General features: G+C 42.4%; 1 protein-coding gene across 1 annotated transcript in view; it reads left to right on the forward strand.

Annotated features, from left to right (window-relative positions):
* Nucleotides 1-13,042: 13,042 nt before the first annotated feature.
* CHSY3 (chondroitin sulfate synthase 3) overlaps nt 13,043-16,717 on the forward strand; it is a 279,927-nt gene continuing 276,252 nt past the window's right edge. The window contains exons 1-2 of the mRNA XM_042934373.1: nt 13,043-13,850; nt 16,289-16,572. Of these exons, the coding sequence (XP_042790307.1) occupies nt 13,043-13,850; nt 16,289-16,572 (1,092 nt within the window). The remainder of the gene's footprint in view (nt 13,851-16,288; nt 16,573-16,717) is intronic.

Genomic DNA, 16,717 nt, shown 5'->3' on the forward strand with positions numbered 1-16,717 from the left:
AATTGTCATCTACAGTCTCCAATGTCAAAGTTGTTGTTCCTTCCTTGAGTCTATCATACTCATCAAAGCAGCATCATTGTCCCTGATTGAATTTTTCAGCAAGCAATTATTACAAATTTTAAATTAATTTAAATAAATATACACTTGTTTGTTTTAAGCAAAGGGTTTTAGAATAAGATTTTCTCTCTCTCTCTCTTTAAGGTTCTGCTACTCAAAATAGTTTAAAATTCACTGCTGTCACCAAGGGGTTGGTAAACATTGTCTGAAAGGGCCAAATACTAAATATTTATTTTTTTCAAGCCAAGAGGCAAAACTGAGGATATGATGTACTTATATAATTTTTAAAATGTAAAACCATTTTTAAAATTCAAGAATCATTCTTAATTTTGAAGCCACCAAACCAAGGTGGTGGGCTGGATTGGGGCCTGTGGGCTGTAGTTTGCCAACCTCTGTGCTAGCCCAACATCATTCTTTGTGTAGGTCAAGAAATACTTAGCAGAAGTGAATGTTCTATGGAAGGTTTATAGACACTGTGGCAGCATTGAGAGAAGAGCGTGAACTGCACTGTGGGCCTCTCGGTGTCTGACATTGCTGGATTGATTGTTAATGAAAACTTAACAAGAAAAGAGTCCCAGATGTAAACCTCCAAAGACCCTAGACCAGGGGCACCTGGGTGGCTCAGTAGGTTAGGAGACCAACTCTTGATTTTGGCTCAGGTCATGATCTCATGGTCCACGAGGTCAAGGCCCGTATTGGGCTCTGCACTGACAGCTCAGAGCCTGCTTGGGATTCTCCCTCTCTCTTCTGCTTGTGCTCATATGTTCTTTCTCTCTCTCCAAATAAACTTAAAAACAAATAAAAAAAAAAGGCCCACACCACAGGTAAAGCCAAAACCACATGGAATATGACCACATTAAAAAACAAACAAATAGGGGCGCCTGGGTGGCGCAGTCGGTTAAGCGTCCGACTTCAGCCAGGTCACGATCTCGTGGTCCGTGAGTTCGAGCCCCGCGTCAGGCTCTGGGCTGATGGCTCGGAGCCTGGAACCTGTTTCCGATTCTGTGTCTCCCTCTCTCTCTGCGCCTGCCCCGTTCATGCTCTGTCTCTCTCTGTCCCAAAAATAAATAAAAAACGTTGAAAAAAAAATTTTAAAAAAACAAACAAACAAATAAACACGTTTAGCAGGTTTTTTTCTTCCCCATATTGAACCCTACTTTTGTATCCAAAGGAAAATTTCTTATACTTCTTGTATAATTTCCTACGTAATAAGTCAGAAATTCCAGACGTCTAGGAATTATATATACATATATAAAAATTTAACTCCTACTCTTACAATGCCAATTTAGTGAATAAAAAAGTAAAAAATACAGAAAACGTAAATATAGAAAAATACAGCACCTTTTTCTTCTCAGAGCCACAACTTTATGTCCTGATGTGTAGATTAGAATATTAGTGATGACTAAAGATGAAATAGCAGGAAATGAGATTGTATCTGGTAGGAATGAGATTCTGTTTTTGGATTATTTCTATCAGTTTTACTGAGCAAGACCGTCTCAGGAACTGAGTATAGACATCTTTAATGTTCAATCATCTTTTAAAACCTCTGGGTCATCAAAAATTTAAGATAAAAAAAGATTGTACCATCAGATAAGTTTTCTCCTCACAGAAGTATTCCATTTAACAAAGGAAGAAACAATGGTGAATTAGAATTATTACCATGTAACTTCTAATGAATTAACAAATCTAGGAATTCATTATTAATAGCAGCTTATGTCAGAAACAGAGACAAATATTTTGTGTCTCCTACTGAAAGCACACAATATCATCTATTGAGTAGTTTTGTTAAAAACAAACAAAAAACACAAACAACAACAACAATAAACCAACCCTGAACTTGTATCTGGAAATTCTCTAGGTCCTAATGCCAATTTACAAATTCACAGGACATACAGAAGACAGAGAAGCATGTGAAATGACACTGCAGGAATGGAATCTGCAGAATTCAGATGGTAGCAAGCCCCATAGGACAAATGATCCACTTTTTTAAAAAGTTTATTTATTTATTTTGAGCGAGAGCGAGAGAGAGAGAGCCGGGGAGGAGTAGAGAGAGAGGGAGACAGAACACTACACAGACTCTGTGCTGTCAGCACAGAGCCCGACATGGGCTGGATCTTGTGAACCATGAGATCATGACCTGAACCAAAATCAAGAGTTGGACACTTAACTGATTGAGCCACCCAGATGCCACAATCTACTTTAAAAAAAAAAAAACAAATATAATACAAGGAAAATAAGGCAGAACTTATTAAAGAATCTTGAGAGACATATAAAACAAAACTGATAATAAAAAATAGAAGTATAAATTCATAAGACAATTATTCAATTCATAAGACAAACTGTAAAACACATGGAATTGATGTGACTATTGACAGTTTGAATGATTATTTGATATTTGATAATATTAAGGAATAATTATCAAATTCATATAAGGTGATGGCATTTTTATAGTTTTCAGTTTTTAGAGCTACATATTAAAATATTTATGGATAAATGATGTCTGTAGTTTGCTTTAAAAAAATTCCAGCAGGAGTTAAGTGGTCAAGGACATACATAAAACAAGACTGGTTATGAGCTAAGTGTTGAAGCTGGATGATGGGTTCAGGAGGTTCCAGTACATGTACTTTGTATATGCTTGAAATTTTGCATTGCAAAATATTTTTAAAAGATAGCCAAAGGGAATTCTCAAAACCAACTAAAATGGTCATAGTGGCCCTCCACCAAGAATTCTAGTAATTCAAAAGGGGATAGTAATAGGAAAACATCAACAACTCCAATAGCCCCATAAGAAGATTTTTTATATAAGACACATTCCTCAATGAATAGAAATCTGAATTTGCAAGGCACACTTTTTGAAAATATTACTTTGTGTAGTAAATGTTACTTACATGGTTTGTATCTAATGTAATACAGAAAGTTCAGAAGTATGGCATTGGGAATGAGTATCACTTTAATTTGTGGCTTAGAGCAGAGGATGCCAGAGTCCTGCCCACATCTCCTTACCTTTACCACTTCTGTGCTTGCCAATGATCTGTCTTCCAACTGTGAGCTCTTTAACTCTTTGATGAAGGGCTTTTTCAAACTGTGCAAGGGGAAGGCTAGAAGTACTGGGGAACGTGTCCCCTGGGAGCAGCCCTTGATCAAGACTGACAGAAGTTTGTCTATAAACATACCTGGCCTCTTTGCTCTTCCTATGGGATGAGTCTGAGGCCCATGGTCTACAATGACTCCAAGGGTTTCCCAAGTGGAATTAAACTCTAGCTTTCTTCAGTGGTAACTGACTTCAGCACTTACCTTTTATTGGTTTCTTTCCATTCCTTGAACAGTCCCCTTAACTTCTCCACTCTCCCATCAGTATTCCCCAGGATCACTTTCCAAATAAACCACTTGCTCTCAAATTCTTGCATCAGAGTCACTTCTTGAGGAACTCAAACCAATTTACATTCAATTTGTAAAAAGCAATTGAAGAAGGGTGATTCTATCATTTTGGGCTGGCGAACCTAGAATTTCAGCTATGTATTCATGATTTTGTTTTTTGTTTTTGTTTTCTGAGGGTGATAAATGTCAGTAAACTGGTATAACAATTCTGCTTTTATGTTAATTTTTAAATTTAATGTATGTTCTTAGGACTTTGAATTATCCCATTTATGAAGGAACATTAGAACAGTAGGTTACAAACTTTAGTATGTTTAAGAAATGCTTAGGTGTCTTGTTATAGATGTGGATTCCTGGGGGCACCAGGGTGGCTCAGTGGGTTAAGTGTCGGACAGACTTTAGCTTCAGGTCATGATCTCACAGTTTGTTAGTTCGAGCCTGCATCGGGCTCTGTGCTGACAGCTCAAAGCCTGAAGGCTGCTTCGGATTCTATGTCTCCCTCTCTGTCTGCCCCTCCCCTGCTCACATTTTGTCTCTCCCTCTCAAAACTAAATAAATATAAAAAAAGTTTTTTAAAATGTGGATTCCTGGCCCCCACCCTCAGTGATTCTGATTCAGAAGAACTCCAGATTTACTATTAATACTTATGCACATTAAAACATTAGAAATATTTACAGAGGAGTCCTGAGGACCTTACTTTGAGAAACACTGACCTGGATGCCAAAGTTTTCATTACTTTTAAGACATCGTGGCCATTTGGGTTCTATATGCCTATGAGAAGGTTTCATCTGACTCTGATTGGCTATATCATGTCCTGGAGTCCCAATTCTATGCTGCTAATGCTAAAACTTAAATTTAATTTTAATCTGGTTCATATGGTACTGTGGCTATTTCTGTCTGTTTTCTGCAAAGGTAGACGTGGGAAGTGCAGTCTGGAAGAAAAACGTGTGGTGTAGTATGAAGGGTGTGGTAAGCAGAACGGTAGCAAAGGTCTTAAAAATGCAGTGCTCCACCCCTCACTTATTTCTTGGGTGTGCCTCAGCCATGCTTCCTTTTGAATCTCTTTGTGCCCAGTTGGGAGATGAAAGCAGAAAGCACTGCTGGGAAATCACTTAGCTATGAGGCTAACATTTGCTCTTAATCTTCTCTTCAGGCTCTTCTAGTCTTTACTGCCCAGTGAAAAATCAGAGCTAAGGCCACAGGGAGCCAATGAGATCAAGTATCACCATGTCCCAGGCCTCCCCACACTCTTATTTTACATCTGGAACACTATTCTGAGAGCAATTTCCAAATGATGACCACTTATTTCATTTAGGAGAGCCACTTCGCCCTTGTCAATTAGTTCACGCAGTTTTATTTGGATTTTACATTTTGTCTATTCCTGGAGCTCCAACTGGCTTCAAAGGGCATATAACTGCACCTTCAACTTTATTGGTATGGCAATGGTATGTTACTCTTTCCTCATTACATTGTATGACTCTTAACCTCTAAAAGTCACTTACTGAGACATGTTCTTTTTGGCACAGTAACACAAAATGGTTGGAGCCTTAGAATGATGCATCGTCCTAGAGTTGGTTTTTGTAGAAATGAAAAGTATATACTCCCAAATGTGTTAAAGTTACGTATTGCTACTTGATACAAATTAGAATTCTAAATGTCTGAATGATTTAAATTCTTTTTGTCTCGAAAGATTCATTTCTGACATTCCCTTCCGACAGCAACACATGCAAAAACAAAACAAAACAAAACAAAACAAGACATCAAGGTACTAGATTCCAGAATGCAATAGGGGTGAATCTGAACACGTGGAGGCAATTGTATACTTAAAAACATGTCACAGCTTTAAAAATACAAATTCAATGATGGTCACTCTCTTGTCATCCCAAACCATTAGACCAGTGTTCCATCAGGAGGAAGGCATTCTACCTCTTAATTTTTCCTCCTAAAAAATTGTCATGCTATTTCTAGTAGAAGGAAAAGGCAAATGAAGGTATTTCCTTAGACCATTGGTTTCACATGTTTGGTTTTTGAAAGCTCTTTACAGTCTTAAAAATCATTGAGGATCCCAAGTATTTTTAGTGTGAGAAATTAAAAATTAGAAAAAAATGACATAATAACTCATACAGAAATAACAAACCTACTATATTTTAAATGAAAAAACATTTTATGAACATATGTATATGTTCCAAAACAAACAAAAAAAGTTGGAGAGTGGCAGAAAATAAAAGTTCTGTCCTCCCACTGCTAATATTTTATTGCAATCCATGATTTTCAAGACTATTGAATGATGTGTCATTATGAGCTCACTATGAATTTAAATAAAAGTCCACTACTGGATGCAGCAGTCGTCAAATGAACTAAAACTATACCTGCCTTACTCTCTCAAAATGCAATGACAATGGGTTGAGAGATGTGATATTTAACCTTTCTTGCATCTTAGTAAAATATCCTGAAATTGCTGCATGACAGAAACGTCCCCCTAATTTCTCTTCTTATGTTTATTCTGTAATGGTAGTATGGCTATAAACACACACACACACACACACACACACACACACACACACCTGCATGCACATGTATACATCATATTTATGTAACCATATGCAAAGTATTTGTATATTGATACTTAAGAAAGCACAATAAATCCTGTCAATGTTCTAAAATCCATTTGTCTTTGTTAATCAAAAAATGAGCTTTGGGACTTAATAGTCAGAAATGGCTATGCTGGATAAAATAAAATAAAGTATTTTATTTAAGATTCACATCACCTGGTTTTACTTTACAGAATGTGGCGACTAAAAATTTTTCTTTACATATGTGGATCATATTATATTTCTTTTCAACAGCAGTCATCTGTAGGAGAGGAAAAGATAGTAATTTACAGGGTTTTAAAAGTTAAAGAAACAGGAAGGAAGGTAGCATGTGCATTTTAATTTTTGATAGATTAAAGTATTGAATTGGAGCTTATTAATATTTTGGAGAGTACTGAAAGGAGGAAAAATAAAAAAAAAATTTTTTAGAATAAATTCAGATTGGTGATTAGGAGCTCTCTGAAGATTTTATAGCTCACTGCCTAATCATAGATTACTAGTACTTAAAAAGAAAAAAAGTCCTCATCATAAATAGTGCCTCTTTATTTGTTAAAGCATTATTGGGCGTTTTACTTATGTCTAAGAGACCGTGTTGGAGCCCAGGGATGATGGAAGAAGTAGAAATTTTAATTCTAATAGGGTCGCCTCTTGTCTCTTCCATAAGTGACAGCAGGAGTCTTATTTCTTCTCAAAGTACATTGATGATTTTGAAAAAAGAACCATCTTCATACTCAGATAAATCTATAGAAAATAAAAGTCAGGGTGCCTGAGTGGCTCAGTCAGTTAAACATCCAACTTCAGCTCAGGTCATGATCTCATGGTTTGTGAGTTCGAGCCGCATGTCGGGGGCTCTGTACAACAGCTCAGAGACTGGAGCCTACTTCACATTCTGTGCCTCCCTCTCTGCTGCTCCCCACTCATGCTCTGTCTCCCTGTCTCTCAAAAACAAATAAATATTTTTTTAAAAGTCGTATGTGTGTTGATTTTAAACAAAATATTTTCTTTAAGGGTTTTATTACAGGAAATTCCAAATCTACCCAAAAGTAATAACAGTCCAGTTATCAATCCCTGGTCAGCCAAGCTCCACCCACATCGCCATCCACTTAGCACCTCCCTCAAGCCTGCGTTATTTGAATTCCAGTCTGCATGCTAGCTCATCTACAAAAATGTCAGTATGTAATTCTGAAAAAATAAGAACTTTATTTTGGAAACATAGCCACAACACAATTATCATATCTAAACAAGGAGTTAATAATTCCTTAGCATGATCAAATAGCCAGTCAGTGTAAAAAACCAAAACCCTACATTTTCAAGTTGATTAGCTAAATGTTAATTAGAATTAGGCTCTAAAACTTACCTAGGTTCATCATGTGCTCTAAACAATTACCTTTTCCTATTTCAGTATATGACTTCTATCACTCCCTCATGTGCTGATTTCTGAGGAAACAAACATATAATTAGTCATCTTGTTATGTGTCTATGCTTAATTCTCTGTTTATTGAGATTCCTCTAGCTATTGATTGGCAATGTCAAAAATACCATATAACATAATCTACCCCTTAGAAACAAACAGAATTACATTATGATTATTAGCCACTAGATGCCACAGTTGTTTCACACAAATGAAATCAGCTCAGCCTTGGTCTGTCAAGAAAAAATGATAACATTCTAAATATCAGAGTAAAATACTAAATTGAAGTGTCAGAACTAGCCTAAACTGGCTTGCACCTAGTAGCAGACCCATACACTGAACCATATATTTAAATATTTACCTTTAACTCTTGTACCTGAGCAAACTATGATAGCCACCCTTTTAAATGCATCTGTGCCTTTGTCTATGATTTTGAAGTTCTTGCTAATTCTTTCCAATCAATTCAAACATGGAATGGAGTACCTTCCGAGAAGCCTGCTGAATGGCTCTCTGTAAGCGTGTCAGACTTGATTTCGGGTTGGTTAAAGTTGCTAAGGATTGAGAGAAGACAGGGAATCAGTTTTGCATTTTTTTTTTTCTGGGAAATATCATACTTTTTAGAAGCTTTGGTTGTTATTACTTTGCTCAAAATCTGCTGAGCTGCTTCATCAAGATTTAATCAAGTGGGGGGCGCCTGGGTGGCGCAGTCGGTTAAGCGTCCGACTTCAGCCAGGTCACGATCTCGCGGTCCGTGAGTTTGAGCCATCTCGCGGTCCGTGAGTTTGAGCCCCGCGTCAGGCTCTGGGCTGATGGCTTGGAGCCTGGAGCCTGTTTCCGATTCTGTGTCTCCCTCTCTCTCTGCCCCTCCCCCGTTCATGCTCTGTCTCTCTCTGTCCCAAAAATAAATAAAAAACGTTGAAAAAAAAAAAAAGATTTAATCAAGTGGTTCACTAGTGTACCTACTGAAACATTCTTGTTTAGGTAAGAACAACCATCTTATCATTTTTGGTCAGCAATATTAGAATTATATACACTTCTGCAAGCTTTCTTTCAGTGTAGTATTCAGATCTGGCTATATTTTAGTATACATTTAGTATGTTTATTGAATGATAAAAAGTTTCCATACAAATTTGTCACTTAACACCCCTCTTATTCAAATACAGGTTTTGTTGTTGTTGTTGTTGTTAACTTTTCCCTAGAATGTTTTACCCTATTCTTTGTTTTAATAAAAAAACGTAGTCCTTGGTAGAAATTTTCCAGAAAAGCATCTACCTGAAAACTCATGTATCTCAAAATTAAAGTAAGTATGGGAAAATTACTTCACTGACTTTGGGAAATACCAAATAAATAGCCTGAGGAATCTCAACATATACGAGATTACACTCTTAGGAAAAGCTTTCTCAAAACTTCTACTTAATAAAAATGGGGAAAAGGTGTAGACACTGTGTGGGATGTCATGGAGGTCACCTCAGTAATGCTTTAAATGCTTTCCCTGATTCTACCCTTGTCCTTCTCTAACTTTTTCTTCTCACAGGAGCTAGAGTGGTCCTTGTAAAACATAAGTAAATAAAAAACATACTACCGTTCTACTCAACACCTTCGTTATCAATCAGAATGAAAGACCAAGCCTTTACAAATGTCTGTAAGCCTCAAAATATTCACAGTCTAATGTGATAGACACTAGTTAGATGTGTCTTTTGAAAATGTGAAATGTAGCTAGTTTGAATTTAGATGTGCTATTAAGATGTGAAATACACAATGGATTTGGAAAACTGAGGACTGATTAAAAGAATGTAACTTTTCTCCGTAATAATTTTATATTATTATTTATATATAAGTTGCAGTAATAATATTTTGGATACACTGAGTTGAGTAAAATATGTTATTTAAATTAATTTCACCACTTTTTAAAAAACTGTATCCACAAGAAAAAAGTTAAATTACAGGACTGACATTTATGGCTCACATTCTGATTTTGTTGAATGGCACTAGCCTAAATGACCACCAGGTCACCAGCTCCCTCCCAGTTCCAACTCACATCAGCTTCTTTGCTATTCCTCAACATAACCATGTATATCTCAAGCCTTTGTGTTGGCTGTTCTCTTCTCCTGGAAAGTCTTGTCACAGATATCCTTATGGTTAGTTTCCTCACTTTTTTCTGTTCTGTGCTAAAATTATCAGAAAGAACTTCTCTGACCAATCAATTTAAGATGGCCTCACAGAACACTTGTACCTACCCACTTTTTTAAAAAACCTGTATCACCTAGCATATTATATGTGTTTGTGTGCATGCTTACATGGTGTGTGTGTGTGTGTGTGTGTGTGTGTGTGTGTGTAATATTTCCTTAGTAGAATAACCCCCATGAAGTCAGGGACTGTGTATTGTTTATTCCTGTTCCTCTGGAATAGTACCTGGATTTTGGTAGATACTAAATAAATATGTGTTAAATAAATGAAAGGATAAAATCACTAAAAATAAGTAAAGAGATATCTGAGGCATTTTATCATGAAGGTTTGGAAAATGAGAAGAATTAACATTTCCTGGGTGCCTACAATGAACTAGATACTGGGCTAAGCACTTATATATAATGTCTTAATCCTCACAGAAATGTATTTGCAGATTAGATATCTAAAGTTCAGACAATTTAAATAATTTTCCAAGGTCATTTAGCCAGTATGGAACATCATTTCAATACTTTTTATTTCAATGTCTCCAAGTAGCTCCCCTGACTCCCAGAATAAATCAGATGCTCTTGTAAATAATTTCTAAGTACTTCCCCTTCATATAATTTGTCACCACTGTATTCATTTTGTAGTGTGGTGCTTAATGTCTGTCTTCTCGCTCAATTATAAACTTCATGAGAGGTGGCAGTGAATATCTTGTTGATATTTCCACCCTAATATTTAATCTCTAGTACATATTTATTGAATACATGAATGAATAAAATTAACTTTATCTTATAATATTATAACAGTTGATGAGTGGGTTATTTGTGGCCAATGAGAATTAATGATTTTGTAGAACTTCTAAAAGAATGGCACTCATTAGAATGAAACCCTGCTGGATATTTCAGGGGAAAGTAAGCTGGTGTATAGGTGTTCTTCACGACCGTACCTTATGGTCACATCTTATGGTCCACACCTTATAGATTTCCTCTGGAAATGTACTGTCCAACATGGTAGACATATAGGGCTATTTAAATAAAAATTAGGGGCACATGGGTGGTTCAGGGCATTTGGACATCAGCTCAGTTCACGATCTCACGGTTTGTGGGTTTGAGCCCCACGTGGGCTCTGTTTTGACAGCTCGGAGCCTGGGGGCTCTTTCAGATTCTCTGTCTCCCTCTCTCTCTGCCCCTTCCCCACTCACACTCTATTTCTCTCTCTCTCAAAAATAAACAAACATTTTAAAAAATTAAAAAATAATTAGATCCATTTCCTCAACTATATTAGCCACATTTCAAGTGCTCAACAGTCACACATGGCTAGTGGCCGCCTTAGGACAGAACAGATAAATAAAATTTCCATTATAGGGAGAGTTCTAATGAACTATTCTAGGAAGTTAAAAAATTCTTAGGAGGATGTATTTTTAAATCAGAAAGGGATTGTTCGATTAGTTTTGTATTCTAACTAAAATTAAACTTTGAAAAAGAGTTTAATAATCTGTATTCTCAAGTGTTTCTGGGCAAGACACAGACATGGAAAAGGAGCTTCATTGTCTAGTGGATGAAACATTTAGTCAGACGAGCTCATGCACAGTCAGTGACTGGTGTGGAAAGAACCACTCCTCTGAGGGCTCTGGCCAGGCCTACTGTTCCAGGGAGGCCGCCAGCACCTGGCGGGATCGAGCCCTATGTCTAACGCTATTCAATACCATCCCTTTGCGTTTGATGTACAAAACAGAAAACCGAAATTTGAAGAGGAAAGGGTTTGAAATGCCAAAACGCACCTCATACTATTAGACCCACAACTTCTGGAGACTTTTTAAATGTCCCCTTCCTCAAAATGTTACATATCTTCAGGCAATTTCTTCATCATGTAACTTTCAATAATCTTGGCCAATATAACTGAACTTCCTTTGAGATTCTGTCGCTGAATGTCTTTCTTGCTAATTGGACAAATAAGACATTTCCTGTCATGCCTAAGAAAATAAAAAAGTTTATAGGCAAGAATAAAAATTACATTTTCTATTTTATTTTCTGATTAAGTTTACTTAGAATTTTCTTAAATTGAATCTTCTGGGTATTTGCTCTAGAATTTGTTCACATTTCTCCATCATTGGCCTGTCCCAATGAATAAGTCTTTTACCAAGACTGAAAATAGTTCATGGTTCTCACTTCTAGACAAGAGGAGAACTGAGGCGGAGACCAGGAACCAGCCCCACACTTCCCAACTCAACAGGTGGGGAACATGGGATTTTTATGTTCTTTGGGGACTGGGTCCCCATTCACCGTTATCTGTCAGTGCCTGCCTCTGAGATTTTCTTAGGAGAGACACCTAGGGACAGCGGTGCTCTGCATAGACTGGAGAGGGGTGGTGAAGGAGGCAGGCGAAACTGGGAAGTTAGGAAGGTTGGGAGGTGAGGTCCTAGGTCCTAGAGCCCGGACCTAGGATGGGACAGATGGTTCCCCCAGCAGTGCGCGGGACACCGAACGGAGAGCAGAGACACGGAGGAGCAGCAGCAGGGAAGACGCGAAAAGCACCGCAAACGCGAAGAGGGGAGCGCGCACGGACCTGGGCGGGGCAGAGTGGGGAAGGGTCACGCCGGGACGTCACCCGCTGTGGGCCGGGGGAGGCGAGCGGGGCGGGAGCTGCGGGCGCCTGCCGGGGGCTCTGAGACCCGAGCTCCGCCGATGAGGTCAGTGGAGCCGACGCGCCGGGAGGAGGGCAGTGGAGCCCCCGGACGCGGGAGTTGCGAGGCTGGCGGAGGGGCGGGACGGGACGGGAAATGGGACGGAGAGCTAGGGCCGTGGGAGGAGGAACGAGGGGGCGTCGGCGCTGGAAGCCGGAGGCGGCCCGACCCGGATCGTTTCCTTCCGGAGAGGAGGCCGGCTCTGGACCGAGGCGGGGACGGGGGCGTCCAAGGGCGGGTGACGGGGAAATAGCGCGGCTCTCGCTTCTCCCGGGCTGGCAGCGGTGCTGCTCGTGGCTCCTCCTCGGGGCCAGTCCGGAGCCCAGCGGCGGGGGGGAGCGGGAGGCGGAGAGCGAGGGCGGGGGCTCGGGAAGGAGGGAGGAGGGAGGGACCAGGCGCGCCAGTGACAGGGTGGCAGCCTAGGAGCGGACGCGTTGCCGCCGCCGCCGCTCCACCTCCTCCTCCAGCAGCTCCTCTCGCTGCTGCCGCCGCCACTGCCGCCGCCGGGAGAAGTTTCACTCCCGACCCTCGTTCGGAGCGCGGACCTAGAGCCGAGCGGGGAGCGCGGCCGGCAGCGGCAACCCGCAGTGGGCCAGGCGCCCGGAGCGCTCCGACCGTGAGCCGGCGTCGGCGCCTCGGCGGCGGGCAGCGGCCCGGGCTGGGGGCGCTGAGGCGGAGGAGGGGCGGGTGTGAGCCGCGGGACCCGCGCGCAGCGCCGCAGCCACTCAGCTAGCGTCCGCGCCGGGGGCAGTCGCGATGGCCGTGCGCTCCCGCCGCCCGTGGATGAGCGTGGCACTGGGGCTGGTGCTGGGCTTCACCGCCGCGTCCTGGCTCATCGCCCCCAGAGTGGCGGAGCTGAGCGAGAGGAAGAGACGCGGCTCCAGCCTCTGCTCCTACTACGGCCGCTCGGCCGCTGGCCCCGGCGCTGGCGCGCAGCGGCCGCTCCCCCAACCTCAGCCCCGGCCGCGGCTGGAGCAGTCGCCGCCCCCCGCGCGCCAGGAGCTTCAGGGGCCGCCGCTGCCAGAGGCAGCGCCTGGAGCAACCAGTTTTCGTAGCAGCCCCTGGCAACAGCCACCTCCGCTGCAGCAGCGGCGGCGAGGACGCGAGCCCGAAGGCGCAACGGGGCTGCCAGGCGCCCCTGGGGCCGAAGGGGAACCCGAGGAGGAGGACGGGGGCGCGGCTGGGCAGCGGAGAAGCGGCCGGCCGGGGAGTAGCCACAACGGCAGCGGGGACGGGGGCGCTGCCGCCCCGAGCTCCCGACCCCGGGATTTCCTGTATGTGGGAGTGATGACCGCGCAGAAGTACCTGGGCAGCCGCGCGCTAGCGGCGCAGCGGACCTGGGCGCGCTTCATCCCCGGCCGCGTGGAGTTTTTTTCCAGTGAGCAGCCCCCCAACGCCGGAATGAGCCAGCCCCCGCCACCCCTGCCTGTCATCGCGCTACCGGGGGTGGACGACTCCTACCCTCCCCAGAAAAAGTCCTTCATGATGATCAAGTACATGCACGACCACTACCTGGACAAGTATGAGTGGTTTATGCGCGCCGACGACGATGTCTACATCAAAGGTGACCTCCCAGCGCCGGCTGTCCCGCCTGCCCGCTCCCCGCCACCCTCTTCTCCCGAATCCTTCCTCTGCAACCAGCCCTAATCCCTGCCCAGCCCCTCTCTGCTTGGCTGCCAGCACGTGCTCTGAGCTCCTGCAGCCCCCAGCCCTCGGTCCCCACCCCTCGCATCCGCCCACCATGCCTAGTCCGCTCCTCCTCTTCTGCTGCAGTGTGGACCCTCCTCACACCTGACCGGTTTTATTAGCCTTTCTCACTCTTGCTGTTCTCCTTTCCGCCCAGCGCTTGCCCCTACTCTTCACTCTGTGTCAACGCTGAGGAAAGGGACTTTAGGGTTAGCCAAAGGCGTTTCCTACTCTGTCCTCCTCCGAAAGCCCGGGTGGTAGTAGTTTCCCAAATCTATCTAGAGGGGCGTGTCCTCAGTAAAGGAAGGGAAGACCGAGGAAGCGGGCGAGAGCCGGCCTGGATACGGGTGTTCTAGCTTTATTCCACAACCCTTTTGTTTTGATTGGATCTAGCGCGGTTTCAGAAATGGTGAGATTAAGGAATTATTTTCGCTATTCGGGACCGTTCCCTCTGCGTTTCCTTCCCTCTCTTACGACCCCGTCAAGCACCGGGAGTCCTTGAGCACCCACACCCACATCGCTCCAGCGCTCACCTCCTTCCAGCCACAGCAGTGCTGCACAGAGTCGGGCCCTAACCCCCACCCCGCCCCCCGCCCACCTCAATAAAACCCCGGGCGGAGGAGAGCATTTTCAGGAATTGGTGGTGCGCAGAAGGTGAGAGCGCGGGTGACTTATCCAGACCCCAGGAGCTCCAAGCTGTATTAGCATGTACTAGTGTGGATCCTTTCCAGTCCATCTAGGTAGCGGCGGCGATAAGCAGAGGCTTGGAGTCCTTCCCCCAAACCACGCGCAGCCACAGCAGGAGAAAACTTTGTCAGTTTTAAAAGAGGCGCGGTCTTTCACCCTCATCGTGGGTGGCTCTGGCCAGAGATTTCTAAACTCAGCAGAGAGAAGTTCCTAAGAGCGGGAGTAAATCTTCCCAGTACCGCCCGCTGTGGAGATGGAGATGGGCGCAAGGGAAGTCTCAGGGTTGTGTTGAAGTAGGGTCTCCCAGTGCTTCCTTCCTCCATTTCCCAGCTTCTTGGTCAAAGGGGGACAGCCCTTCCTTACTGTTAAGAAAGCCTCGTTGCTTTCTCCTTATCCAGGTAGTCTTTCACAGGATTCAAGGAAAAACAAACAAATTCCGTTTTGGCTCAGGGAGTGAGTGTGGAGTATTAACTAGAGATTTCTTGGGGTTAGGTTGGGAAGAGCGAAGTCATTCCATTGGTGATTCGATACAAAAATAAATGGTTGCCTTTCTAATGAATACGGTATCTTACAGACAGATTTCAGATGTATAGCTATCTATAGCTATAAGTGATAGATCGCTTCTAGTCCCCTTGTCTTCTGCGTATGGTTGAAGTCACAAAGGTTTCCTGGCAGAAGTTTGCCACACTTGACAGAGAATTTCTAAAATGCACGAACAGCATCTACTTCTGTCATTTCTCTTAACGGTTTGAAAGACTGTCCATCAGAACACCGAAGTGCCATATTCATTCCATCTCTATTAAGAATGAAATGCATTTTGAATTAAGAACCCAATAATAGCTAAAACTCATTGAAATCCAAGGGTGGGGGGGAGGTGTGGCGTGGCTTCAAGATAAATGACTGCAGATGAGTTCTCATCAAAAAACGATAGTAAAGATGCTGACTGGGAATATAAAGAAGGTGGCTACTTCATTGTGTCGCTTTGTAGAATACCAAATGTGTTTTAGCTACACAATTTGACGGTTAAGTGGTTTTTCTTGATGAACTTACTTACTGTAAGGAAACCAATTATATTATTATTTTAACAAATTTTTTTTTCCAAAAAGGTGCTTTTCAAAGTTCCCAAGTTAAATTCCAACACAACTTTAATATTCTTTCTCTCTCTCAATTTTTGTTTGTATGTGACTCGAGTTTAGTTCAGGACAAAACACGACCAATTTATCAGGAGAAAATACTAATTGGATATCAACAATCTGCCAATCAGTGCTGAATATAAATGTTGTTATTTTCTGAAAATTTTATCATTAACTCAGATATGCTAAGAAATTTATCATTATTCTCCTTATCATAATCTCACCTTTTACAAAAAAAAGTCTGGTGATTATTATACTTAAGGTTTTCCAGTGACCTTGAGTAGAAGGTTAAGAACATTTTATTATGACTTAATTAGTAACGGAAATTTCATAGTTTTAAAGTAATAGAATATTCAGAGAGGTCTTTCTTCCTTTCAGCTGTATTATGACTTTTGGTGAGTTTGTGCACAATGTTGAAAGGTCTTTCCCTTACTTTGTATGTTCTAAATGATTACGAAATTAGGAAAAGGAGAGATTGTTGCCTTTCTCTTTGTAGGTGATAAGTTAGAAGAGTTTCTTCGATCACTCAATAGCAGCAAGCCTCTCTACCTGGGCCAGACTGGCCTGGGGAACATTGAAGAACTTGGAAAATTGGGGCTGGAGCCTGGAGAGAACTTCTGTATGGGAGGACCTGGCATGATCTTCAGTCGAGAGGTTCTCAGGAGGATGGTGCCACATATTGGTGAATGCCTCAGAGAAATGTACACAACTCATGAGGACGTGGAAGTAGGACGATGTGTTCGACGCTTTGGTGGAACTCAGTGCGTCTGGTCTTATGAGGTAAGACAGGCTGTGATGAAAATGTTCACATATTATAGATTCTTGCCAGTTTATTGTCTGGGGCAATGACTATGTTTATTCTCTTGCTTGAAAATGACAGCATCAGCCGTGTATGGACACAAGGTGGATTGTGGGGAATAACTTT

Source organism: Panthera leo, chromosome A1 (assembly GCF_018350215.1).
Source record: "Panthera leo isolate Ple1 chromosome A1, P.leo_Ple1_pat1.1, whole genome shotgun sequence".
In the NCBI taxonomy this organism is placed as follows: domain Eukaryota; kingdom Metazoa; phylum Chordata; class Mammalia; order Carnivora; family Felidae; genus Panthera; species Panthera leo.